This window comes from Somniosus microcephalus, chromosome 7 (assembly GCF_052327205.1).
Source record: "Somniosus microcephalus isolate GS21.2 chromosome 7, FLI_Smic_1.0, whole genome shotgun sequence".
NCBI classification, from domain to species: Eukaryota; Metazoa; Chordata; class Chondrichthyes; order Squaliformes; family Somniosidae; genus Somniosus; species Somniosus microcephalus.
Genome location: NC_140993.1, coordinates 249,206,756 through 249,231,895, shown reverse-complemented (window position 1 = coordinate 249,231,895; position 25,140 = coordinate 249,206,756). Strand labels below are relative to the sequence as shown.

Here is a 25,140-nt window from a genome sequence, read left to right as displayed (position 1 = left end):
CGCCTGGCGCACAATGGGCCGGCGCGAGTGAAGTTCCGGTTTGGGGCGCACAAAGGGCGTTGCACTATTAAATGACGTCATGATCTGCGCGCGCAGCAGGGCGCGCGCAGCAGGGCGCGCGCTAAGACTTTGCGCCGGCGCTAAATGTGTCCTGAAGTTGGGGAGAGGCGCAGATCGCGCTGCGCCCGGGCGATAAGCGCCTAGCGCTCGAGATCTACTCCTCCTAAGGCGCTAACGGCTGCCGCGCCCAACTGAATTTCTGGGCCTTAATGTTTTCTCCTGCCAATCAATGGACAAAGGTATGTTCCTGCTTCATCAAGCTACTGGAACATTTATATCACTGTGTTGACCAGAAGCACCTAGAATTAATGCTAACATTGGTTGCCTTGCATGTTATTATTTAATTGGACTTGGCACAGTTGGTGCAACAGGTTCGCCAAAAGTTAGCGCCCCCGCGGCCAATTTTCCCAGGTAGCGCCCCAAGAGGGAGGAGGGGCGCCACTGGAAGTGCCCCGCATCCCTCTTGGGGCGTTGTGAGCCAATATCGTGGCGCTACCTGCCGTGGTGCTGCAGGCCTTCCTCCCCTTATTAAAGGGGAGGGGCCTGGCGCAGCGCGTCCCAGCACCCAGCTGGGCCACCAGGGATCGGGAGTGCCGGCAAACGAGCCCAGCACTCAAGAGGAGTGCCGGGCTCACGGAGAGCAGCCGGCACCCTGCGGGGGGACTTCATGGGAGCCAGGGACAGCAACGGGGGCAGTGCTGGCAAGCGGTCAGCAACAAAAACGGCCGCCCGCCATCTCCCCTTTAACTAGCGCCGCCCTGGCCGCAGGTAGGCCCCCCTGACCCCGGCGGACATAACGTCCGGTGGTAAGTCAGGGGCACCACCCAATATTACAGCTGGGTCAGCACAGTGCCGCCGCTAACCTCCCGCTGAATTTCGCAAGAGGCGTTAGCGGCGCCGCGCCCAGGCGCGAGTTGATTTGCGCCCCGTTAGCGCCCTCTTAGGGAGGCGCAAATCAACCGAATTTAGCCCCCAAAATCTTCCATGAACCAGCACAATTGGGCAGCGTAATAGAACGTAATTGCTTTTTTTTTCTTTCCATTAAAAAGTATTTCTGGATATATTTAAGAGTGGTAACCTGGTGCAGTTTCAGTTTTATTAATACAGCTGAAAATGGGTTTATCACCAAGAATAAGCATTTTTAATAAGGATGTCCAGTCCTCCACTTGTGAGTAACCTATTTTAAAATCACTGAAAATTACTTTAAAAAATAACTGAACCATTTATTGGTATATTTAGTGTCCGTGTGTAGATAAAGACACTGAAGACAGGAGTTGGTTCATAGGTATTTACTAAGCAAGTCTGGGGGGAGTTCTAAAGGATATACACAATACACAGGCTTATATAGCCCAAGTGGCAATTACCGGCATTGCGCACACCTGGGGCTCTTAAAGGCACATACACCACAATTGCTTTTAAAGGCACATACACCACAATTCCTCCCCTTCTAGCTAACTAGTACATCATATTTTAAGTAATTATTAATTACATGTTATATGCAAAATAATATACATTGCTGTATTAATTAATTATAAGTTAGTCTCTCAGGAGGCTTCCTGACTCGGTCCGGATAACGCCTCGGGGGTGTAGTAGTTTCTGGTGGTGTAGTAGGTTCTTCTGGTAAGGCTGATTCGGCTTGAAGGCCAGTGTCGGGTTCATCGGGTTCCAGTATCACCGGATCGGAGGTAGATATGGGTATCTCTACTTCATCGTTAGATGTATAGCACGGTGGTGTAGGTTGTCCCTTTTCGGATGACTTGATGATTTGGTCAGCATGGCGCCTTATTATGCTTTCTCCGATGTCCACGGTATACATCAGTGGTCCTAGTTGTGTGCAGATAGTTCCAGGCTGCCATTTCTCGGTACGGTAGTCCCGGGCCAAAACCGGTTGGCCTATCTGGAAGGCCCTAGTTGGCCTTTCATTCATGCCCTGAAACTGCCGGTTCTCCACGTCCCTTCGGATGTTGGGCTTGACCAAATCCAGCCGGCATCTTAGGTTTCTATTGTAGAACATCATGGCGGGAGTTTGGTTTGTAACCATATGTGTTGCATTCCTATATGCAAATAAGAAGTTATCCACCTTGTGCTGAAGTTTTATGTTTTCATTACCCATGGCCTTTATGGCCTTCTTAAAGGTCTGGACAAACCTTTCAGCCAATCCATTGGTGGCGGGATGGTATGGGGCGGACGTGTAGTGCTTTACCCGATTGTTCTTTAAGAACTTCCTGAATTCTTCGGACACAAATTGCGGTCCATTATCAGAACATATCTGTTCCGGCAGCCCATTCCTGGCAAATATGGTCCTTAATACTGTGATGGTTTTTTCCGTGGTGGTGGAGGACATCTTTATTACCTCCGGCCACTTGGAGTGTGCATCAACTGCGATTAAGAACATTGAGTCCATAAATGGACCAGCAAAGTCGATGTGCACCCTTTGCCAGGGAGATGAGGGCCACTCCCATGGATGTAGAGGGGCCTGTGGCGGAGCATTTTGGACCTTCTGGCATCCTAGGCAGCTCTTGGTCATGTCTTCGATGTCTCCATCGATACCTGGCCACCATACAAACGCTCTAGCTAGGTTCTTCATTTTCACTCCACCCAGATGCCCCTCGTGAAGCTCCTTTAGCACTTTATCCTGGAGTTTGGGTGGAATCACCACTCTGGATCCACACATCAAGGTTCCTCGGCACACTGACAGCTGTTCTCTTCTTTGCGAGAATGCTGGCAACATGTGCTGGCCATCCCTTCACTGTTAAATCGTAGACTCGTGAGAGAGTCGGGTCATTTCTCGTTTCCCTTTCGATGGCAGAATTTGTTACTGGTAGACATTCGACTATGGTAGAGTGGAATATCTCTACTGGGTCTACTGTAGGTGCCTCTTCTATCGTTGGCAACGGCAGGCGCGATAAACCGTCAGCATTCCCATGCTGTTTTGACCCTTTGTATTCAATGTTGTATTGGTGTGCCCCTAGAAAAAGGGACCACCTCTGTAGTCTTTGTGCCGTCATAATGGGGACACCTTTCTTAGGGTTGAATATGGAGATGAGGGGTTGATGGTCAGTCAGCAAGGTAAATTTTTGTCCGTGTAGGTAATGGTTGAATTTCTTCACTCCCCATACCAGGCTGAGTGCTTCCCTGTCTATCTGGGAATAGTTACGCTCAGCTGAGTTCAATGAGCGTGACGCAAAAGCTATCGGCCGTTCCGAGCCATCAGGGAATCTATGGGACAATACCGCTCCTATGCCGTAAGGGGATGCATCGCACGCCAGTCTGATTGGTAGTGATGGGTTGTAATGAGCCAAAACTTTCTCGGATGTGATTAAGTCTTTACATTTATGGAAGGCACGTTTACAGTCTTCGTTCCATTTCCAAATCACTCCTGTGTGTAGAAGATCATTAAGAGGGTGTAGAATAGTTGATAAGTTCGGTAAAAATTTATGATAGTAATTTATTAATCCCAGGAATGACCTCAATTGTGAAACATTTTCAGGTGCTGGGGCTTTTATAACTGCTTCAATTTTTTCAGGTGACTTATGCAACCCTTCCTTATTAATTATGTGGCCACAATATGATATCTGATTTTGGAAAAATTCGCACTTGGGGCGATTTGCTCGTAGGCCCCATTCTTTCAGCCTAGTGAGCACCTGCTCCAAATTGGCAAGGTGCTCGTTGTCGTTTTCTCCTGTTATAAGGATGTCGTCTAGGTAACACTGAGTCCCCGGAATCCCTTGCAGGACTTGCTCCATAGCTCTTTGCCAGATAGCTGGAGCTGATGCTACTCCAAAAATCAGTCAATTGTACTGGTACAGGCCTTTGTGTGTGTTTATTGTGAGATACTTTTTAGAGGTCTCCTCAACCTCCATCTGTAGATATGCCTGTGCCAAGTCAATTTTTGTGAAACGTTTTCCTCCGGATAGTGAGGCGAAAATATCTTCTATCCTCGGAAGAGGATACTGTACCGTGTGAAGGACCGGGTTCACAGTCACCTTAAAGTCCCCACAGATGCGAATTTTTCTCTGTTCCTCATAGTTATTTTTCAATGCTTTTTTCATGACTGGAACGATGGGTGTTGCCCATTCGCTCCAATCTATTTTGGATAATACGCCTGCCTTTTCCAAATTCTCCAGCTCTGCCTCGACTGCCGGACGTATTGCGTATGGCACCGGTCTTGCCTTAAAAAATTTTGGAATTGCTGCATCTTCCACTTTTATTGAGGCGGTGATGCCTTTCAAGGTTCCTAGTTTCTCTTGAAACACTTCTTTGGCGTTGGCCAAGATGTCTTTTAATCGTTCAGGTATGATGTCATCATTGTTTTTTTCCTTACTGGTCACCGTCAGTGCCTGAATGGAGTGCCAGTCTAAACGTATCTTCCTTATCCATTCACGTCCCAACAACGGTGGACCACCATCTTGTAGAATGTATAAATACAACTTTTGTATTTCTTTGCCGTTGTATACCACAGGCACCTTTATTTTTCCTTTGGGGTATACTTTCTGCCCCGTATATGTTTTTAAGATAATGGATGTGTCTTTTAGAGGTATATGCGAAAATAGCCTCTCGTAATCTCGTCGATTTATTACGGTTAGAGCTGATCCTGTATCTAGCTCCATTTTAACTGGGGACCCTGCTATTATGAGGGTAACCCAAATGGTCTGGTAATCTTCATTGGCAATTACATTATGTAATTTGAGAGAGCTTAGTCTCTTGTTCCCGGAGTCGCTATCGCTCTTCTGGTCTTTGGAGCTACTGTCCGTCATCATTTGTACCTTTCTGTGCTTTTCCTTATTGATTCTTTTCCCATTAGTGGATTTTTTATTTTCAGATCGGCATACACGTGGAATGTGTCCCATCTTTCCGCATCGCCTGCATGCTTTTTCTTTGAACCAGCAATCCCTCTGGTCATGGTTGGATCTGCCGCAGCGATAACATCTTTCGAAACCCCGTGTCATTTCATGGGTGCCGAAGTCCTGTGGCCTTTGCTGTATCTTTGCCGCTCCTATTGCACTGAAAGCCTTGTCCAGTGTTAAATCTTTTCCAGAAGATACCTTTTTTTGTGTTTCTACACTTAGGGGATCGCAGATGAATTTGTCTTGCAGAGAATCTGCCAGTCCTGCCTCGAATTGGCAGTGTAGGGTATCAACAATCTCCTCAAAATTCTTGTCCATCGGTTTGGCTGGAGTGATTAAGTTGCGTAACAGCTTGTATGTTTCTGCGCCCATTAGATCCAAAAGCACTGAAGCTTTTTTTTCATCTTCTATTCCATTTGCGGTGCAAAACACCTCCACTCTTTCTACATATGTGGTCCAATCCTCTATCTTGTTATCAAAAACATCAATATTGCCAAAGTTAGGCTCTGTTTCGTTATCAAAAGCATCAATATTGCCAGACTTAGGCATTTCAAAAAAAAGATATGGTGCTTCCCGTGCTTTTTTTTTTCTCTCTGTAGCAACGATATGGCGCTTCCTGCGCTTTCCCGCCGCTGCTACCGATAACAATGCTGTTTTACTGTGGTTTCCGTTTATTCACTGTTGGAGACTCGTTCCCGACGGAGGTTTAAACGCTGACCTACTTGCCGCGCCGGCCATCTCCCGAGTGCACCCTCCCAGTCCGTTATTGCTTGCCTCCGATTTCGCTGCCTGTCTCAGCTGTAGAGCCCGCCGCTGGAGCCCCAGCCAGACGCCCAGGAAGGATTAGCGCAGTACCTGCTACCAGCTTGGCCAGCTGGTGAAACCACAGTTTCTATTACTTCCTTGAGTCTTCTGGACGCTGGAGGAATCGATGTCCTTGAGGTGCTGCCGAATTGCAGGTAAGTCCGTTTCCACTTCGTCGCCACTGTAGTGTCCGTGTGTAGATAAAGACACTGAAGACAGGAGTTGGTTCATAGGTATTTACTAAACAAGTCTGGGGGGAGTTCTAAAGGATATACACAATACACAGGCTTATATAGCCCAAGTGGCAATTACCGGCATTGCGCACACCTGGGGCTCTTAAAGGCACATACACCACAATTGCTTTTAAAGGCACATACACCACAGTATACACTAGTCAGTTTCTTAGTAAATTAAATATTTTTTGACATGAAACTTTTAAAACGTGCCTACTGGTGCCTGTGCTTCTAAGAAAATTAGCACAATTTAAACAGCTTTCCCAAAACAGCGCAATCGGCGGAATATCGCAATTTCGATATGGGGGCATGGCCAGTTTTGGGGGCAGGGCCTGATTCGGCCAAATAGAATCTTGAACCAGTGGAAAAGATCGCGGAAAACACGAGGGCAAGTGGTTTTGGGCCTAACTCACGTTTAAAATTCCCAGATCTTTTGCACTGATTCGGTCAATTCTGCCCGGATTGAGCTGATGTAACAAGCAGAAACATGACCCCAAAAAATTTTAAGGATTGGAAAAGGCCTATAGGCCTTAAAGGCCTTCCCTTTTTGATAGTTATTCTCACCTACCTAGCTCTCACTATATATATAGCCTATAAATCACTATTGGTGTTAATCAAGGGTTCCTTGAGCACTGCTAGTACTTTTTGATCACTACAAAGCATGTCCATTATCCCCTGCTTTCACTGTTTTATAGAACAGTGATAAATTGTGCAGTATAGCACACACACAGTGGGCTGTCCAAGGGAACAGCAAGAATGATAATGAGCCACAGCATTTGCCAGTCATTGAAATCTCTGCAATAGCAATGGGAAGAGGTTAATGTTATAATATTGCTATGCTATGAAGGCTGTCACACAAAGTATAACAAGCTTTGATGACCAGGCACTGGAAGTGTTTCTGCAGAGAGTGAGGGAAAGGAGGAATACCACTCATGGCAGGGTGGCCATCCTCACCAGAAGTGCCTGGAAAGATATTAGGAAAAAATGCCAGTTATGAAGAAACCTGCTAAGGTAAGCCACAAAGTAGACACGCAAGAAAGTCTGCCATGACAAACTTGAAACTACTGAATGTTGCTGAACCATGTTAACTGGTAAGAGGGAGTTAAACAGTGCACTACTTTCATGAGAGAACCAGGGCAACACTTGGCATGAATGGGGAAACTTCTGTATTGAAACAATACAATGATTAATTACATGTCAGTTTGAGTGGATAGCAACAATTCTTAACGGGGTACAGACAAGGAACAGGGGTAAGTCAATCCAACAAAATGATGTCTGTTCTGTATGATATCAGGCAGTATGGCCTTGAAGCTATGCAGGTGCATAATGATGTCTGTGCTCCAAGTACTTGCAATACCTTCATTCCCCTCAATATTGGTATTGAGGGGAATGAAAAGGGAAACTGGATTTTAAAAATTGGCTAAAAGGGTACAAAAGCAAAATATTGTGGATGCTGGAAATCTGAAATAAAAACAGAAAATGCTGGAAATACTCAGCAGGTCAGGCAGCATCTGTGGAGAGAGAAAGAGTTAACGCTTCAGGTCGATGACCTTTCGTTCTACGCACCTCAGACAGTGCGACATTTCCTCAGTACTGCACTGAAGTGTCAGTCTAGATTATGTGCTCAAGTCTCTGGAGTGGGAAATGAACCCACAACCTTCCGACTCAGAGGCGAGAGTGCAACCCACTGAGCCAAAACTGACATCCAAGGGTAGATATCTAATTTGATCCCGTCACAAGTGGGGTACCCCAGGATTCAGTTCTGTTCGGTATATTCTTTCATGATGTGGAGGTGTGTGTAGACAGCACCTTAATTAAATTTGTAGATGATATCAAATTGTGTGTCAGAATCTAGAAGAGAGAAAGAGATTGCAACTGATTTTAGATAGATTGGGGAAGTGGGCCCAAAGCTAACAAATGTCCTACAATGTAGACAAATGTGTAGTTATGCACATAACAAGGGCATGGAATATAATGAGTGGGTGTCAGTTTAAGGTAACTAAGAGGGAGAAAGATTTGGAAGTAATAATTGAACGCTTCCTCAAAATTCAAGCTTGGTGGTAGGAGCTATGGCCGAAGCAAACAGGAACATAGGCTGTGTTGCCTGGAATATTAATTATAAAACCAGGATCATGATATAGGGTTATACAGTCCCCACCACTTAAAATGTTCACGTTTAAAATGGGGGTCGATTGTATCAGCCAAATAATGGTAACCATTATCTATTTGCATTAACGTCAATTTCAAAGTTGCAGGTTATAGCGTCTTAAGTGCGCCATTTATTTCAGGCAGAAACAGCTCATTAATTACACTTCATTCTACTTGGAGCTTCTGAAATTCAAATACTAATCATCAGAAGTTGAATTACTGTAAGTGTTTTCTTCAAGGCACAATGCTTTTGCCATTTGCCTGCATTCACATGATTAGGTTTTGCCATATAAATTAAACCTCCCTTTAGAATTGCATAGTACACTGTATTATTAATCATTAATAAATTTGGCTATGTCCGGGACAATTAAATTAAAAATGAGCATACATAAATAAAGTATAATACTTTTTTTTATAAAAATCATTAAATTGTGATAGTTAAAATGTACTTGAAAGTAACAGTACTTGTCAGGATTCTGTTTTCTATTTACGTTGCGAAGCAGTGAAAAGTATCCCAGATGTTGGCCAGGATGTTCTCAGTGTATTGGATTTTAGTTTAAATTATACTACTTCAAATGTAGTAAACAGTGAGGAGGATAGTAGCAGACTTCAGGAGGGCATAAACAGACTGGTGAAATGGGCAGACACATGGCAGGTGAAATTTAACTCAGAGAAGTGTGAAGTGATTCATTTTGGTAGGAAGAATGAGGAGAGGCAATATAAACTAAATGGTACAATTTTAAAGGGGGTGCAGGAACAGAGAAACCTGGGTGTGCGTACACAAATCTTTGAAGGTGGCAAGACAAGTTGAGAAGGCTGTTAAAAAGGCATATGGAATCCTTGGATTTATAAACAGAGGTATAGAGTACAAAAGCAAGGAAGTTATGCTAAAACCTTTCTAAATCACTGTTTAGGCCCCAGCTGGAGTATTGTGTCCAATTCAGGGCACCACACTTTAGGAAGGAAGTCAAAGCCTTAGAGAGGGTGCAGAGGAGATTTACTAAAATGGTACCAGGGATGAGAGACCTCAGTTACGTGGAGAGTCTGGAGAAGCGGGGGTTGTGCTCCCTAGAGCAGAGAAGGTTAAGGGGAGATTTGATAGAGGCGTTCAAAATCATGAAGTGTTTTGATAGACTAAATAAGGAGAAACTGTTTCCAGTGGCAGAAGGGCTGGTAACCAGAGGACACAGATTTAAGGTAATTGGCAAAGGAACCAAATGCAATATGAGGAGAATTTATTTTTACATGGCGAGTTGTTATGATCTAGAATGCACTGCCTGAAAGGTTGGTGGAAGCAATTTCAATAATAAACTTTGAAAAGGGAATTGGATAAATACTTGAAGAGGAAAAATTTTCAGGACTATGGGGAAAGGCAGGGGAGTGGGACTATTTGGATACCTCAAAGAGCCGGCACATGCACGATGGGCCAAATGGTCTCCTTCTGTGCAGCATCATTCTATGATTCTATGACGAGATCAGAAGTAGATCAGGTATACACTACTGAATGTGCTTTGTAGGTTATTTCAAATAAATTTTAAACCTGAAAAGCTACAATATTAGGCGTTACATGTCACACACAATCCATTAGCACAAAGGGAGGATTGTCGCAAAACAACAGTCACACACCATACCATTAATTCAGTAACAGATTTGAACTTTCTGCTGAATAAAGTAGAAGCACAACAAAAGATGGGAATAGATAGTAACTGAAGACCTGCACAGGAGGTGATTTTAGAAAGGCGAGTCTGCTTGGCACACTAATCCATGCTGCACTGGTGGTTCAGCAACCAATCCTTGGTCACTTTTACCTCATGCTGTGCCATGGCATCACAATCTCGTTCTCCAACCTCCATGGTGAGGTCTCTTTGCAGGGCAAAGTTGTGGAGCGTGCAGCAAGTTGAAATTATTTGCAAGACTCTAGAAGGAGTGTACTATAAGGTGGCTCCAAAATCAGTCAAGGTACTCAAACCTCTGCTTTAAAATCGCAATATCACAGAAATCACAGAAACCCCACAGTGCAGATAGAGGCCATTTCGGCCCATCGAGCCTGCACCGACACATATCCCACCCGATCCCCGTAACCCCTACACCAACACATATCCCACCCTATCCCCGTAACCCCACGTATTTAATCCCCCTAACACTAAGGGTCAATTTATCATAGCCAATCAACCTAAACCGCACATCTTTGGACTGTGGGAGGAAACCGGAGCACCCGGAGGAAACCCACGCAAACACGGGGAGAATGTGCAAACTCCACACAGACAGTCACCCGAGGCCGGATTCGAACCCGGGTCCCTGGCACTGTGAGGCAACAGTGCTAACCACTATGCCACCGTGCAATAGTACATGTTTAATAATCAATCTGGTTATATTATGAACTTCATTCTATCTCTGCTCTGCTTCTGCCCTTAGTTTGTGCATGTGTGTCATGCATGATTCATGGTTGCAGAGGGTAGTCTTGGTCTGCCTCCCAGGACCCATGCTTCCAATCTTCCTACCCCTACAACAAATAGAGGAGACACATTTGATTACCTTACACTGAAGGTATTGTGAGCAATGTTCCCTCTAATTTTTTTGTGTGTGCGGCCCCTTTAACTGGCTGCATGGCCCATTCAAATTTTCGCGCATGCGCAGTTTCTTCAATGTAAAAGCCATTGAGTGGCCTGCGCAGGACCTCCAGACCGCTGGTCAGCTGTGCAGCTTAGCGGGAACGTTGATTGTGAGAAACTCCTGGAAATACAGGCATCACCTGCATCATTCTGTGCAGGTGGTCACACATCAACTGGACATTGATATTAAACCCTCTTTTGCACATTGGCCCAGATGGCAACAAGGGTGCAATCAATGACCCCCTGGAATTTTGGAAGGTATTCCAATTGTGTTACCCTATCCCAGTTAGCGTGCCAAAATCAGAAACACAATGAGGCACATCACAAAGCACCAGCACAACATAAGAGCAGTTTAAGTCTGTGGTATAGTTCTAATTTGCTAAAAACTAGTGAGGCATGAAATTCACATTTTGCATCCATAAGCTGCATCTTTACCATTGTGTTGTAATAACAACGTGATCATTTCAACGTAGTTCAAGGCTGCAGCAACATGGAGTGGAGTTCGGCCATATTTATCAGCGTAGTCTACTATAGCTCCTCTTTCTATTAAAAAGGAAGCTACGTCAATATGCCAATTACGTGCAACCTAAAAAACATATTAAAAAACAAACAAGTCAGGGATTGGGCTACATGGCTGGCAAGCATCATATGCATTATTACAATATACAACATTTCTTTGTTGGTAGTTACTTTTAACATAACTTTCATGAGTCCACATATGCTAGAAGAATGAAACAAAAAAATGCAATGCATTAATGTGCAATGACTAAAACATTGGCCTGGATTTTGTGGTCAGTGACGAACTGATGGCGCTCGCCGCTGACCTCGAAGAAAGCTGATTACAAAGATTTAGCGATCTCTGTGGCGTCGATTTCACCTCACCCGACGTTAATTTGAATCTGACCCCAAGTCTAGTGGATCTCCAAAGTCTAGCAACATGATGTCATCAAGCTGGCTAAGCAGCCAATCACACTGAAGAATTCTCACAGACAGCAAACCAGTGAAGAGATCGCAAAGTCTCTGAAGAATGGACTCAGTCAAGAATACTTTTGTGGATTTTTCTGAGGGTATTTTCCCTGTTATGGAATCGCCCTGTGCAGATACGTGAAAGACTGGTTTGTTAAAACTCCAGAGAACGCATGGCAGTTGGCTGTGACAAGAGAACTGTCCGTCATCCAGTATGTATGGGTTCGCCCGACAGTCCTGGAAAAAGGAAGGGGACCATTGAATCTGATTAGAAAAACCACTCTAATATGCAAAGCACTTCTCACCTCCATCTCAGAAGAGAAGCAGAACAATGAACCCACTGGCCTCAGCCAGCCAAAAGGGAGCCAGTTTTTTTCCCCAACATAAAGACCGAAAGCTATGTCCCAGACTTAGGGACATTAATCCAATACGCATGAGTCCGAGGATGACTCATCACAGATTAAGCACCGGAGTGCTCAGAAGCAAATGGAATTTAAAGATTGGTAGGAAAAGATAGGGACTACTATAAAGATAGATTCTTTTCCACCACTCTCTCTCTCTCGCTCCCTGCTCCTGCAAGATCAAACTAACAAGAAGTACCATAGAAGCAGGACTGCACTAGTTGCATTAGCACATTTTTTTTAAACTTGTACTTGGGGTGCAAGCAATGCTTCATTGATTGGCCATCCTTACTTTCCCTGAGAAGGTGACTGTGGGCCTTCCACTCCTTGAACCATTAGAATCCTTGTGTTAATTCTGCTTCCAATAATAGTGTTGGGTCAATTTCCTGGAACTCCCTAACTAACAGTGGTGAAAAAAGTGATATTTATTCAATACAGGATGGTGTGTGATTTGGAGGGAACAGAGGAACATAGGAACAGGAGTAGGCCATTCAGCCCCTTGAACCTGTTCCGCCATTGTGAAATTGTGGCTGATCTGCGATCTAACTCCATATACCCACCTTTGGCCCATATCCCTTAATACCTTTGGTGAACAAAAAGCTATCAATCTCCGATTTAAAATTAACAATTGATCTAGCATCAATTGCTGTTTATGGAAGAGAGTTCCAAACTTCTACCACCCTTTGTATGTAGAAGTGTTTCCGAATTTTGCTCCTGAAAGGTCCGGCTCTAATTTTTAGACTCTGCCCCCAGTCCTAGAATCCCCAACCAGCGGAAATAGTTTCTCTCTATCTATCCTATCTGTTCCCCTTAATATCCTGAAAACTTCAATCAGATCACCCCTTAACCTTCTAAATTCGAGGGAATACAACCCTAACTTGTGTAATCTCTCCTTGTAACTTACCCCTTGAAGTTCGGGTATCATTCTGGTAAACCTATGCTGCACTCCCTGCAAGGCCAATATATCCTTCCTAAGGTGTGGTGCCCAATACTGCTCACAGTACTCCAGGTGTGGTCTAACCAGGGTTTTGTACAGCTGCAGCATTACTTCTAACACCTTGTACTCTAATCCTCTAGATATAAAGGCCAGCATTTCATTAGCCTTTTTTGATTATTTTCTGTACCTGTTCATGACATTTTAATGATCTATGTACCTGAACCCCCAAGTCTCTTTGGACATCCACTGTTTTTAGCTTTTCACCATTTAGAAAGTACCCTGTTCTATCCTTTTTAGATCCAAAATGGATGACCTCACATTTGCTTAGATTGAAATCCATTTGCTATAGTTTTGCCCATTCACTTAATCTATCAATATCCCTTTGTAATTTTATGCTTTCATCTACATTGCCAATAATGCCGCCTATCTTTGTGTCATTGGCAAATCTGGATATATGACTTTCGATGCCATCATCTAAGTCATTAATAAATATTGTAAATAGTTGAGGCCCCAACACAGATCCCTGCGGGACACCACAATTCACATCCTGCCAAATTGAGTATCTACCCATTATCCCTACTCTGTCTCCTGCCGCTCAGCCAATTTCCTAACCAGCTCGATAATTTCCCCTCAATTCTGTGGGCTTCTACCTTAGATAACAGTCTCTTATGTGGGACTTTTTCAAATGCCTTCTGGAAGTCCATATAAATAACATCCATAGACATTCCCCTGTCCACTACTTTAGTCACCTCTTCAAAAAATTCAATCAGGTTTGTCAGGCATGGCCTACCTTTCACAAATCCATGCTGGCTCTCTCTGATCAACTGAAAATTTTCGAGGTGTTCAGTCACCCTATCCTTAATTATAGACTCTAGCAATTTCCCAACAACGGATGTTAGGCTAAACTGGTCTATAATTCCCTGGTTTCCCTCTCTCGCCATTCTTAAAAAGCAGAGTGACATGCACAATTTTCCAATCTAAAGGGACGGTTCCTAAATCTAGAGAACTTTGGAAGATTATAGTTAGGGCATTTGCAATGTGCTCACCTACTTCCTTTAAAACCCTGGGATAGAAACCATCTTCATTACTGTTATTTTACTTACGCCCCTTCCTATCTCTGTAATCTCCTTCAGCCACACAACCCCCACCACCCCTGAGATATCTGCGCTCCTCTAATTCTGCCCTCGAGGATCCCTGATTATAATCGCTCAACCTTTGGTGGCCGTGCCTTCTGTTGCCTAGGCCCTAAGCTCTGGAATTCCCTGCCTAAACCTGTCCGCCTCGCTACCTCTCTTTCCTCCTTTAAGACGCTCCTTAAAACCTACTTCTTTGACCAAACTTTTAGTCACCTGTCCTAATTTATCCTTATGTGGATCGGTGTCAAATTTTTTGTCTTAAAATACTCCAGTGCAGTGCCTTGGGACGTTTTACTACGTTAAAGGCGCTATATAAATACAAGTTGTTGTTGTTGTTAATTTTAATGAGTCCCTGTCCCCGATTCAATATTAGTTTCTTTGGGATTTCCGGCATACTATCCTCTTCTTCTACTGTAAATACTGACGCAAAGTAATTATTCAACATGTCAACCATTTCCCTATTGTCACTGACAATATCACCACTTTCAGTTTTTAAGGGGCCAATATTGCTCCTGACCATCCTCTTTTTCCTGATGTAACTGTAAAAATTCTTCATATTGATTTTGATATCCCTTGCAAGTTTCTTTTATATAGCTCTTACTATCTGTTTTGTGATCCTTTGCTGTTCTTTGTATCTTTCCCATTCGCCAGGATCTGTGCTATTTTTTGTATTTTTGTATGCCCTTTCCTTTAGTTTTATGCTGTCCTTTACCTCTTTAGTTGTCTATGGCTGTTTTTTTTGGCAACTAGAGCTCTTGCCCCTCGAGGCTAAACTGGTTCTGTATCACCTTAAATTCTTTTTTAAACATCACCCACTGATCTTCTGTCATTTTACCCATTAACAGATTTGCCCAGTTTACTGTGGACAGTTTCTGCCTCATCCCGTTGAAGTTGGCCTTACCTAAATCTAGAATCTTAGGGGGAGAAATTCGGTATCGCCCCGTTTAGGGCACAATTATCGGCCGGGCGCAAAGTTTAGAGCCTGGCGTTAATTATCGCCTCCGACGGCAAACTTGACTTTTATCGCCCCTGGAGGTGATTGGAGCGCTAAATCAGGTGCTACATACCTGTCTTAAGGCGCAAAGGCCGAGGAGCGAGGCGCTAACTCAGAGCGCGGGCGAAACTCAGGTGATGTCAGTTAGCAATGGAACACAGACAGACTGGTGCCAGCCAGTTCTTAAAGGGGAGGGTCGATTTTGCTCTCCAGCCACACCCTGCTCATTGGAGGCTTCAATCTTGTCGTGGACAGACCTGTGCCTAAATTTTCCAGCCAAGGACTATGGAGAGGGTCAGGGAATGAGCTCAGCGCTTCAGCGACCGGGCCTTGGAGGCTCTGGTTGGCGCGGTGGAGCACCGAAGAGCTATACTGTACCCTGAGAGTGGCAAAAGGCCATTGCCGCGTGACTACAGAAGAGTGTGGAGGGAGGTGGCTCATCACCTCTCCTCCAGGAACATGGTGCCCAGGACCCATATATAAAGTCGCAAAAAGTTCAACGACCTCACTCGGGTCATCAGGGTGAGTGGCTGCTTTTCAATACCTCTCCATCCCTCCATCTTAACCTCACTCTATGGCCAGAGGGTATTAAAACCCCAATGCCCAATACTCATCCAAGACCTATGGCCATCTCATAAAACACACATGCACATTCTACACCTTGCATATATTAAGGGCTATTCAACTATGGGAGGCACATCAGGCAAGACCATGGCTGCATACATTAAGGGCTATTCAACTACGGGAGGCACATCAGGCAAGACCATGGTTGCATACATTATGGACTATTCAAATATGGGAGGCACATCAGGCAAGACCATGGCTGCATATTTACTGAGACGCCATCCTTTTTCTTGCAGGCCAAGCTATCTCACAACAGGAGACAGCAGCAATGGACGGGTGGAGGGCCGCCTCAGCTGCAACCCCTCAGCGATCTTGAGGCACGCGTCCACAGGATTGTGGCAAGCCAGGTGATCGGTCCCGTCGCCCCTGGAGAGGCTGACCCCGTTCGGGACAGCAATGGTAAGGTTATCAGCTTTCTCTCCTCTCTCATTCCACTTGTCCCTCACAACACCAGCCTTTTACACTTTCAATCCAACTTACTAAATCGCTCCAGTCCTTCCTCCCTTACTGCCCCCCTGTCCTCACGCTAAATTAGCGTGCAAAATGAAGGCACATGGGATTGGGGGCAAGGTATTGACTTGGATAGAGAAATGGTTGGCGGACAGAAAGCAAAGAGTTGGAATAAACGGGTCGTTTTCCGAGTGGCAGGCAGTGACTAGTGGGGTACCGCAAGGATCGGTCCTAGGACCCCAGCTGTTCACAATATATATTAATGATCTGGACGAGGGAATTGGATGTAATATCTCCAAATTTGCAGACGACACAAAGCTGGGTGGGAGGGTATGCTGTGAGGAGGATGTCGTGAAACTCCAATACGATTTGGACAGGTTGGGTGATTGGGCAGAAACATGGCAAATGCACTATAATGTGGATAAATGTGAGGTTATCCACTTTGGTGGCAAAAACAGGAAGGCAGATTATTTTTTGAATGGCAATAGATTGGGAGAAGGGGAAGTGCAAAGAGACCTGGGTGTTCTTGTGCACCAGTCGCTGAAGGTAAGCATGCAGGTGCAGCAGGCGGTTAAGAAGGCAAATGGTATGTTGGCCTTCGTAGTAAGAGGGTTCGAGTACAGGAACAAGGATGTCTTGCTACAGTTGTACAGGGCCTTGGTGAGACCGCACCTTGAGTATTGTGTGCAGTTTTGGTCGCCTTATCTGAGGAAGGACGTTCTTGCCATGGAAGGAGTGCAGCGAAGATTCACCAGGCTGATACCTGGGAAGGCAGCAATGACGTAAGAGGAGAGATTGTGTCGATTGGTCTTATACTCACTGGAGTTCAGAAGATTGAGAGGGGATCTCATCGAAACCTATAACATTCTGTCAGGCCTGGACAGACTAGATGCAGGAAGGATGTTTCTGATGGCCGGGGAGTCCAGAACCAGGGGTCATAGTCTAAGGATAAGGGGTAAGCCATTTAGGACTGAAATGAGGAGGAATTTCTTCACCCAGAGAGTGGTGAACCTGTGCAATTCTCTGCCACAGAGGGCGGTGGAGGCCAGTTCATTAAATGTATTCAAGAAGGAGTTGGATATATTTCTTAGGGCTAAAGGGATCAAGGGATATGGGAAGAAGGCAGGGACAGGGTACTGAATTTGGATGATCAGCCATGATCTCATTGAATGGCGGAGCAGGATCGAAGGGCCGAATGGCCTACTCCTGCTCCTATCTTCTATGTTTCTATGTTTCTAAAGCCACTCTTGTACCTCCCCGCTTTCAGATGGTGATTCACTAGCTGAGGAGACGGGCCCTCAAGCTGTCAGTGGAAGCCGCAGGCGAGGAGGAAGAGGAAGCCAGAGCCTCAGCGCCGCCCTCTCCAGAGGAAGCCTATGCCCACAATGGGACCACGTCTTCCCTGGAGGGGAGCAGGGGGGAAAGGTCTGATGAGGGTGAAGCTCCGGGACCCAGCGGGCTGCAGCAACGCAATGGGGGTAGGGAAGCTCGGGGGTCTTCTCCCCGGAGGGAGAGTAGGCCAGCGAGTCCTGCTGCACTGGACGCAGAGGAGGAGCGGCTCATCGCTGAAATGAACACCCAGGCAGTGGACATGCACACTCAGCTCATGGGTGCAGTGGGAAGGGTGCTCGAAAGCATTGATGCACTGGCAAGGAGTGTGGAGCACTACGTTGCAGCACAGGTGGACGCCACGCAAATGCTTAGTGCTGCAATTCAGTCACTGGCTGCTGTGATCCAATCTCAGACTGCTCTCATGATCGTCTGCTCAATGATGTTCCTGGTGGCGAGATGGCTCTCATTGTACCGCAGCTCAGCAGGGGTGTTGGGGTTATGGAGCGGTGTCATCAGCCAGGTGCAGAGTGGATAACTCTTGTCCCCCAGGAGCCAACCACTTGGCTGATGCACTGCCTGGAAAAGCTCTGGCACACCAGTCTGGCGCAGGATGAAAGCAACGTGGCTGCTGCCAGGATAGTGGGCATTGACAGCGAGTATCAGCTGTCTGTGGTCACAGACCAACTGGACATTTAAGGAGTGGAACACCTTGCGGTTTCGGAAAATCTCTGCATTCTCATGCGGTGCCTGCAATGCCACATGCGTGCAGTCAATGGCGCCCTGCACCATGTGGAAGCCCGCTATCCTCGCAAAGCCCAATGCATGTTCATGCTGTTTGGCCCGGGTCATCGGGAAAGAGATGTACTGGCATCTCCTTTTATAGAGGGCATTTGTGACCTCCCGGATACAGCAATGGACCGCGAACTGGGAGATATTGGGATGTCCCCAGTAGCAGCTTGAAAGGAGCTGGTGACATAAAAATTCAGAGCCACTTTGACCTTCACTGCCACCGACAGAGACGTCCTGGTCCTCAGTTGAGCCTGCAGATCTGGCTGCAGCAGGTGTCAGAGCTCAGTTACCACCTCCTTGCTGAAGCGCAGCCTGCGCAAACACTGCTCCTCAGACAAATGAATGTAGGAGAATTGTTCCTGGAATACCCTGGGAGGGTAAGGTCTCCTGTTCAGAGGCCTGTTGGCCCTCCTCCCTCTGGCCATGATTGCCACTCTCTCTCTGCGTCTCTGATGCCTCCGATTCTGCAGGCGCAGGACAACGCCCAGAATCAGTGCAGCCCCCATAGTCCGATAGCAAAATACTGCAGATGCTGGAAATCCGAAATAACAACAGAAAATGCTGGAAAAACTCAGCAGGCCAGGCAACATCCGTGGAGAGAAAATAGAGTCAACGTTTCGGGTGAACCCTTTGTCAAGACTAAAGAAGCACAGGAAATGAAATAGATTAAGAGGCCAGGCTGGGAGAGAACAAAAGAGCAGTGAAGAGACATTAAGAGGTATTCAAAACGAGACGAGATGGGACTAGTGGAGACAAAAGACCTAGGCCTAGAAATTCAGTTGGGCGTGCCAGCTGTTAGCGCCTTAGGAGGAGTAGATCTCGAGCGCTAGGCGCTTAGCGCCCGGGCACAGCGCGATCTGCGCCTCGCCCCAACTTCAGTACACATTTAGCGCCGGCGCAAAGTCTTAGCGCGCGCCCTGCTGCGCGCGCAGATCATGACGTCATTTCGTCGTGCAACGCCCTTTGTGCGCCCCGAACCGGAGCTTCACTCGCGCCGGCCCATTGTGCGCCGGGCAGCCCTAACGACTGTGAAGTGGAACGGTACACAGCCGAGGCGGGCCGCGGGGAGCGCTAATTAAAGGGCACTTACCCTGCACTATAAAGGCCAGCCATTTTGCAGCATTCACTCTTGTGCAACGGTTTTTTGGAGAGAGACCAAGGAGGAGAGCTTACTGGTTTGGACCAACACTAGGACAGGTATTTTTGGCTCAGGCCAGAGCTTAGCAATTATCTTTGCCTTCATTGAGAGCTCAGTGTTTGCCAGCATATAATGGGGGCTGCATTGGGTGCCAACGCTGACTTTCAGCCTTATGCCAGAAGGGCTTACAGACGCCGTGAGAGAGTGGCAGCCCTGGCTAGACGCGGAGGGGGCAACAGGCGTCGCCAACTGAGGCCTTACCCACCCAGGGTAGACCGCCAGCAGTCCTCCTATCTGACCATGTCTGCCGCGATGTGTGTTAGGAGGCTGCGATTCAGAAGGGAGGTGGTTGCAGACATCTGCCAGCTGCTTCACAGAGATCTGCAGCCACAGCTGATGCGCAGGACGTCTCTGTCGGTGGCAGTGAAGGTGACGGTGGCTCTCAACTTCTATGCCACCGGCTCCTTCCAATCCGCTGCTGGGGACATCGCTAACATCTCCCAGTTCGCCGTGCATTGCTGCATCCGCCAGGTGACCGAAGCCCTTTTCAGAAGGAGACATCAATTCATCTCCTTCCCCATGACCCTGGACAAGCAGCAGCAGCGTGCAGTGGGATTTGCAAGAATAGCGGGCTTCCCCATGGTGCAGGGCGCCATTGACTGCACGCATGTGGCTTTGCGGGCACCTCTGGAGCATGCAGAGGAGTACCGCAACCGGAAGGGCTACCATTCCCTCAACGTACAGCTGGTGTGTGACCACAGGCAGCGCATCCTAGCTGTCAATGCCCGCTTTCCAGGCAGCAGCCACGATGCCTTTATCCTGCGACAGACAACTGTGGCTGACATGTTCCAGGCACAGCCTCACCCAAGAGGATGGCTTATCGGAGACAAAGGCTATCCTTTGTGTACCTGGCTCATGACCCCGCTCCGCGCGCCCACGACCCCTGCTGAAGAGGCATACAACGAGAGCCATCAAGCGACTAGGAACATCATAGAACAAACAATTGGCGTCCTCAAGCAACAGTTCCGCTGTCTCGATCGCTCCGGGGGAGCCCTCCAGTATTCGCAGGAGCGAGTCTCCCAATTCGTCGTCATTTGCTGCATGCTGCACAACCTGGCTATCCGCAGGACTCAGGCACTGCCACCTCACGTTGGACCACCACCTCAGGAGGAGAAGCAGGAGGAGCATGAGGAGGAGGAGGAGGATGAGGAGTTCCAGCCCAGGAGGGAGGCACAAGGTCCAAGGGCCGCCCGTCGGCGGCTTATTGAACATCACTTCTAGGCCCCCTGTCAGGGAATGGCTTGTGCCAATGAAAGAACATGATTGCAGCCGCTCCGCAAGCCCTCAGCCGGTTAAGGCAACAAACACTTCAAAGATCAAACATGGACAATGTTAATAAATAAAATGCTTTATTGTACAAACTCAGGGCCCTTCCCACATGAAAACCAAAAACAGACGAAACCCCCAAAAAACACTCAAACACATTACTCGCTCCCACAACCTGGAGAGGATTAACAAAACAGTGCAACTAAAATGGCCGTCATCCTCGGCCTTCGTAAAAAACAAACATCACATCCTCGGCCTTCAAAAAACAAACATCCAATTCTCGGCCTTCAAAAAACAAACATCCAATTCTCGGCCTCAAAAAACAAACATCCAATTCTCGGCCTCAAAAAACAAACACAACTGGCCACACATTCGACTTTTTGGCCCGCTAGGGCGATGCCTTGGCCATCTTTGGGTGGCCCCTGCCCGCCCTGCTGCTCCTCCTCAAAGTAAGGCCATTGGCTACTGCAAGGCTGGGGGCAGGCTCCAGAGGGGCACAAGTCGTGACGGCAGATGCCCTTGGGGGTCGGCCTAGTCGAGGTCTGGCCGTCGAGCGGGCGGCTGTTGAATGCTGCAGCTGTGGCTGGCCAGCATCAGTCGCTGCAGCAGCTCCTGGCAGCTCCACTGGGGGAGTGGCAGTGGCGGCTGGAGGAATGGGGGCAAGCTGGCGGATGGCAGGCGCTCGCTGGTCGCCTGAGACACTGGCACTCGCCCGGGCCAGCACTGCAGCATGCGCACCAATCTGCCGAGGGACAGACCGCTGTGCTGCTGCAGCGCGCCGGGTGCCCTGGCGATGCCTGGCTGACACAGCGAGTGTGGCAGCAGTGAGTGCCCGTGTTGACCTGTTCAGTGACCTCATCAGAGCACCCAGTGACTGCACGGCACCACTGATCAGCTGCCCACTCATTGCCTGAGCTGCCCCGAATGCAGCCCGACTCGCTGCCTGATCTGCCCCGAATGCCGCCCGACTCGCTGCCTGCTCTGCCCCGAATTCCGCCAAACTGATGGCCTGTGAGGCCCCGACGTCGGTCACACTCCGAGAGAGGGACTCGATGGCCTCAGGCAACCGTGCCACTACCCCCAGGAGCTCCGTGTGCCGGCGCTCCGAGTCCGCGGACAAGTCCTCGAGGCGTTCCATCTCCTCGGCGAAGACCATCTCCAGACTGGAGGCCGGACTCTCCCTCTGGGGAGAAGGCAGCCGAGCTGGCCGACCCTTCCTGCGTTGCTGGACGCCGCTGGGCCCAGCAATTGGACTCCCCTCCGACCCTTCCCCCCTCTGGGGAGAAGGCCGCCGAGCTGGCCGACCCTTCCTGCGTTGCTGGACGCCGCTGGGCCCAGCAATTGGACTCCCCTCCGACCCTTCCCCCCTCTGGGGAGAAGGCCGCAGAGCTTCCACCCCCCTCCCGCGTTTCTGCAGGCCGCAGGTCCCATGAGCTCCCCTCCCCTCCGACACTTCCGCCACGCTCCCCTCCAGGGAAGACGTGTCCCCTACATTCGCATGGGTTGCCGCGGCTGAGGGTTCCCCTGATGGGCCGCCTTCCTCTTGCTCCTCCTCCTCCTCCTCTTCTGAGGGGCTGTCACTGGCAAGTTCGGGGACCTCCTCCTCACCATCTGAAAGCAGGAAGGCACAAGAATAGCTTTAGAGTGAGGAGAGGGCGTCAGCGAGGGATGCATGAGTGGTGGCATTCAGCGCATTGGTCGGACAGTGGCAAAGGATGTAGATCTGATGCACAAGTGGGACGAGAGAGGTCCAAAAGGTGATGTCCTTACCATTGGTGCCAAGAACAGGGTCGGCATCTCCACATGCAACGGGGCCAATCACCCGGCCACCCATGATGCGCTCCACGCGATGTTGCAGCTCGGTGAGCGGCTGGATCTGGGGTCAGCCTACCCCGGTCGCAGTCCGGCTCTTCTTATTATTGGCCAGCTTGGCCTGCAAGAGAAAGGACGGCCTCTAAGTACAGTGTGTAGCCCTGATCTTGTGTGCACTGCCTCCCATGGTGGAATAGCCTGGCCAGTGTGTCGCCCTGATCTTGTGTGCACTGCCTCCTATGGTGGAATAGCCTGGCCAGTGTGTCGCCCTGAACTTGTGTGCACTGCCTCCCATGGTGGAATAGCCTGGCCAGTGTGTCGCCCTGATCTTGTGTGCACTGCCTCCCATGGTGGAATAGCCTGGCCAGTGTGTAGCCCTGATCTTGTGTGCACTGCCTCCCATGGAGGAATAGCTTGGCCAGTGTGTTAAGTGCAGAATGTGCAATTGATGTTCATGCCTGTCCCATAGCTGCTGGATGAGGGCTGGCCATTAGGGCTTTCAGGTCCCTTTGCCCATAATGTGAGGTGCACATGCAAGGATGAGGAGGACACTGGAAAGGGTACTCACCCTGACAATCTGAGTGAGGTCATTAAACTTTTTGCGGCATTGGACACCGGTCCTGGGGACCTCGCTGTTGGCTGACACCTTGCTGGCGACATGCCTCCAGGCTCTCCGGTAGACGCGGACCGGCGCCTTCCTGCCATTGTCCGGGTACAAAATATGGCGCCTCTTCTCCACACCACCAACCAGCACACTCAGATCAAGCTCTGAGAAGCGCTGCGCTCATTCACGGGCCTTCTGCACAGCTTCAGGCGCTATTTGGGTCCAGCAGCAGTGTTCAGGCCTAGCTGGAGGGCTCCACTATCCAGGGCGTGGCAGCAGACCAAGTCGACCCTTCCCCCTTAAGAGCTGGCCGGCGCCAGGGTGTCTGCTGTCAATCACGAGATGGCCGCACCTGCGCTGCGCCCGGCCTCGGCGCTCTCGCTCAGCACCTCCGGCTTAGCGCCTAAAGAGAGGCGTGCAGCGCCAGTTTTAGCGCTCGAGCAAACTCTTAGGGCGAAGCTAATGAATATCGGAGAAGTGGCCTCGATTTTGCGCCGGCCGCAAACTTTAGCGGCCGCCCGACTTTACCGCCCCAAAAGTGGCTACAATGAATTTCTAGGCCCTAATCTAGAGCTGTCTTTTGTCTCCACTAGTCCTATCACCAATTCAATTCAATTCAATTCAAATCGCTTTATTGGCATGACAAGTTACATCTTATGTTGCCAAAGCATCGAAAAACATTCATGTTTGTTCACAAAAATACAGATCTATCCATACAGTGTATAAACAGATATATCCCTGAGTGTATAAATATACTTTCATATAATTTATATATACTCTTTTCTTATATTTAGTGGTTGTCCCTCTGTTTATGGCAAGCTGTAACATAGTGTGCCGCTAGTGTTACACAATTTCTCTCTTCCCCTAGTAAGTATGGGAGTTTTTGGTCGTCATTCAAATTTCTGAAATCCGGGCATATTTTTGTGAATTTTGGGTAGAAATTCTCCCTTATGCCCTGATATTTTCTACAAGCTGTGAGGAAGTGCATCTCTGTCTCCACCACTCCCTGACTGCAGTGAGAGCATATTCTGTCCTCTCTTGGTAGCCGGGTCTGCCTGTGTCTACCTTTTTCGATCGCCAGGTTATGTTCACTAAGCCTGTACATTGTCAAAGTTTTTCTCAGTTTGCTATCCTTTACCATGGTCAGGTAATCAGCCATGTTGTATTGTCTGTTTAGGGCCAAGTAGCAATTGAGTTTGCTTTGGGTTTTTGTTGTTTCTGCCCAATATGACAGATATTTTTCCTTTTGCTTAGCGACGATTGTGTTGGGTCGAATTCTTTGTGTTACGCTGTCACTGTCCTGGGGCTGGTTATTGTTAGTAGTGTTAGTAGTTACTTCACTGAGTCCCAGGACTAGTTGACTGAGGGTATTCTTCTTTATGGTCCTCTCTTGGCATTTCAGGGCTTCGTAATGATAGCATTGGGGGTTGCTCATTTCTAGGTGTTTCCAAAATTTGGTGGTTCTTTTTTGGATAGTGATTATTAATGGATATTGGCCTAGTTCTGCCCTGCATGCATTGTTTACGGTTTTCCTTTGAGTCCGGAGGATACTTTTACAGAATTCTGCATGTAGGATCTCAATTGGGTGTCTCGTCTCGTTTTGAATACCTCTTAATGTCTCTTCACTTCTCTTTTGTTCTCTCCCAGCCTGGCCTCTTAATCTATTTCATTTCCTGTGCTTCTTTAGTCTTGACAAAGGGTTCACCCGAAACGTTGACTCTATTTTCTCTCCACGGATGTTGCCTGGCCTGCTGAGTTTTTCCAGCATTTTCTGTTGCTATTTCAGCCCCCAAAGTCTTGTTGACAATTGAAGTAATGAAGGTCAAATCCAAAAGAATCTGCAAAGTGCTGCTCAGTAGCCAAAACTACTTCACACAGCATTGACTCTCTGCAGAAGTCTCTCTCTCTCTGTCTCTCAGAATCTCTC

At 47.8% G+C, this 25,140-nt stretch overlaps 1 protein-coding gene across 2 annotated transcripts in view; it reads right to left on the bottom strand.

Annotated features, from left to right (window-relative positions):
* Positions 1 to 25,140, bottom strand: part of LOC147115216 (uncharacterized) — a 122,418-nt gene that overhangs the window by 24,266 nt on the left and 73,012 nt on the right. For both annotated transcript variants that reach the window (XM_085993589.1, XM_085993590.1), the window contains exon 5: positions 11,140 to 11,290. In XM_085993589.1, the coding sequence (XP_085849715.1) occupies positions 11,140 to 11,290 (151 nt within the window). The remainder of the gene's footprint in view (positions 1 to 11,139; positions 11,291 to 25,140) is intronic.